This window comes from Cariama cristata, unplaced genomic scaffold, assembly GCF_000690535.1.
Source record: "Cariama cristata isolate BGI_N322 unplaced genomic scaffold, ASM69053v1 scaffold40058, whole genome shotgun sequence".
Lineage (NCBI taxonomy): Eukaryota > Metazoa > Chordata > Aves > Cariamiformes > Cariamidae > Cariama > Cariama cristata.
This window is the reverse complement of record NW_009630179.1, coordinates 412-813: the sequence shown is the minus strand read 5'-3', so window position 1 is coordinate 813 and position 402 is coordinate 412. Positions and strand designations below refer to the sequence as shown.

Here is a 402-nt window from a genome sequence, read left to right as displayed (position 1 = left end):
GCATGAGCCCCATGGCCTACAGCCAGTCCAACCTTGGCAGGACGCGGGACGCCAAGACCTTCAAGCGGAGCTACCCCCACGCCAAGCCGCCCTACTCCTACATCTCCCTCATCACCATGGCCATCCAGCAATCGCCCAACAAGATGCTGACGCTGAGCGAGATCTACCAGTGGATCATGGACCTTTTCCCCTATTACCGGCAGAACCAGCAGCGCTGGCAGAACAGCATTCGCCACTCGCTCTCTTTCAACGACTGCTTCGTCAAGGTGGCCCGCTCCCCCGACAAGCCCGGCAAGGGCTCCTACTGGACCCTGCATCCTGACTCCGGCAACATGTTTGAAAACGGCTGCTACCTCCGCCGGCCAAAGCGCTTCAAGTGCGAGAAGCCGGCGGACCACAAAG

General features: G+C 60.4%; 1 protein-coding gene across 1 annotated transcript in view; it reads left to right on the top strand.

Annotated features, from left to right (window-relative positions):
• Window positions 1–2: 2 nt before the first annotated feature.
• LOC104165713 (forkhead box protein A1-A-like) overlaps window positions 3–402 on the top strand; it is a gene marked incomplete at its 3' end in the record, with an annotated part of 808 nt that continues 408 nt past the window's right edge. The window contains exon 1 of the mRNA XM_009705420.1: window positions 3–398. Within this exon, the coding sequence (XP_009703722.1) occupies window positions 3–398 (396 nt within the window). The remainder of the gene's footprint in view (window positions 399–402) is intronic.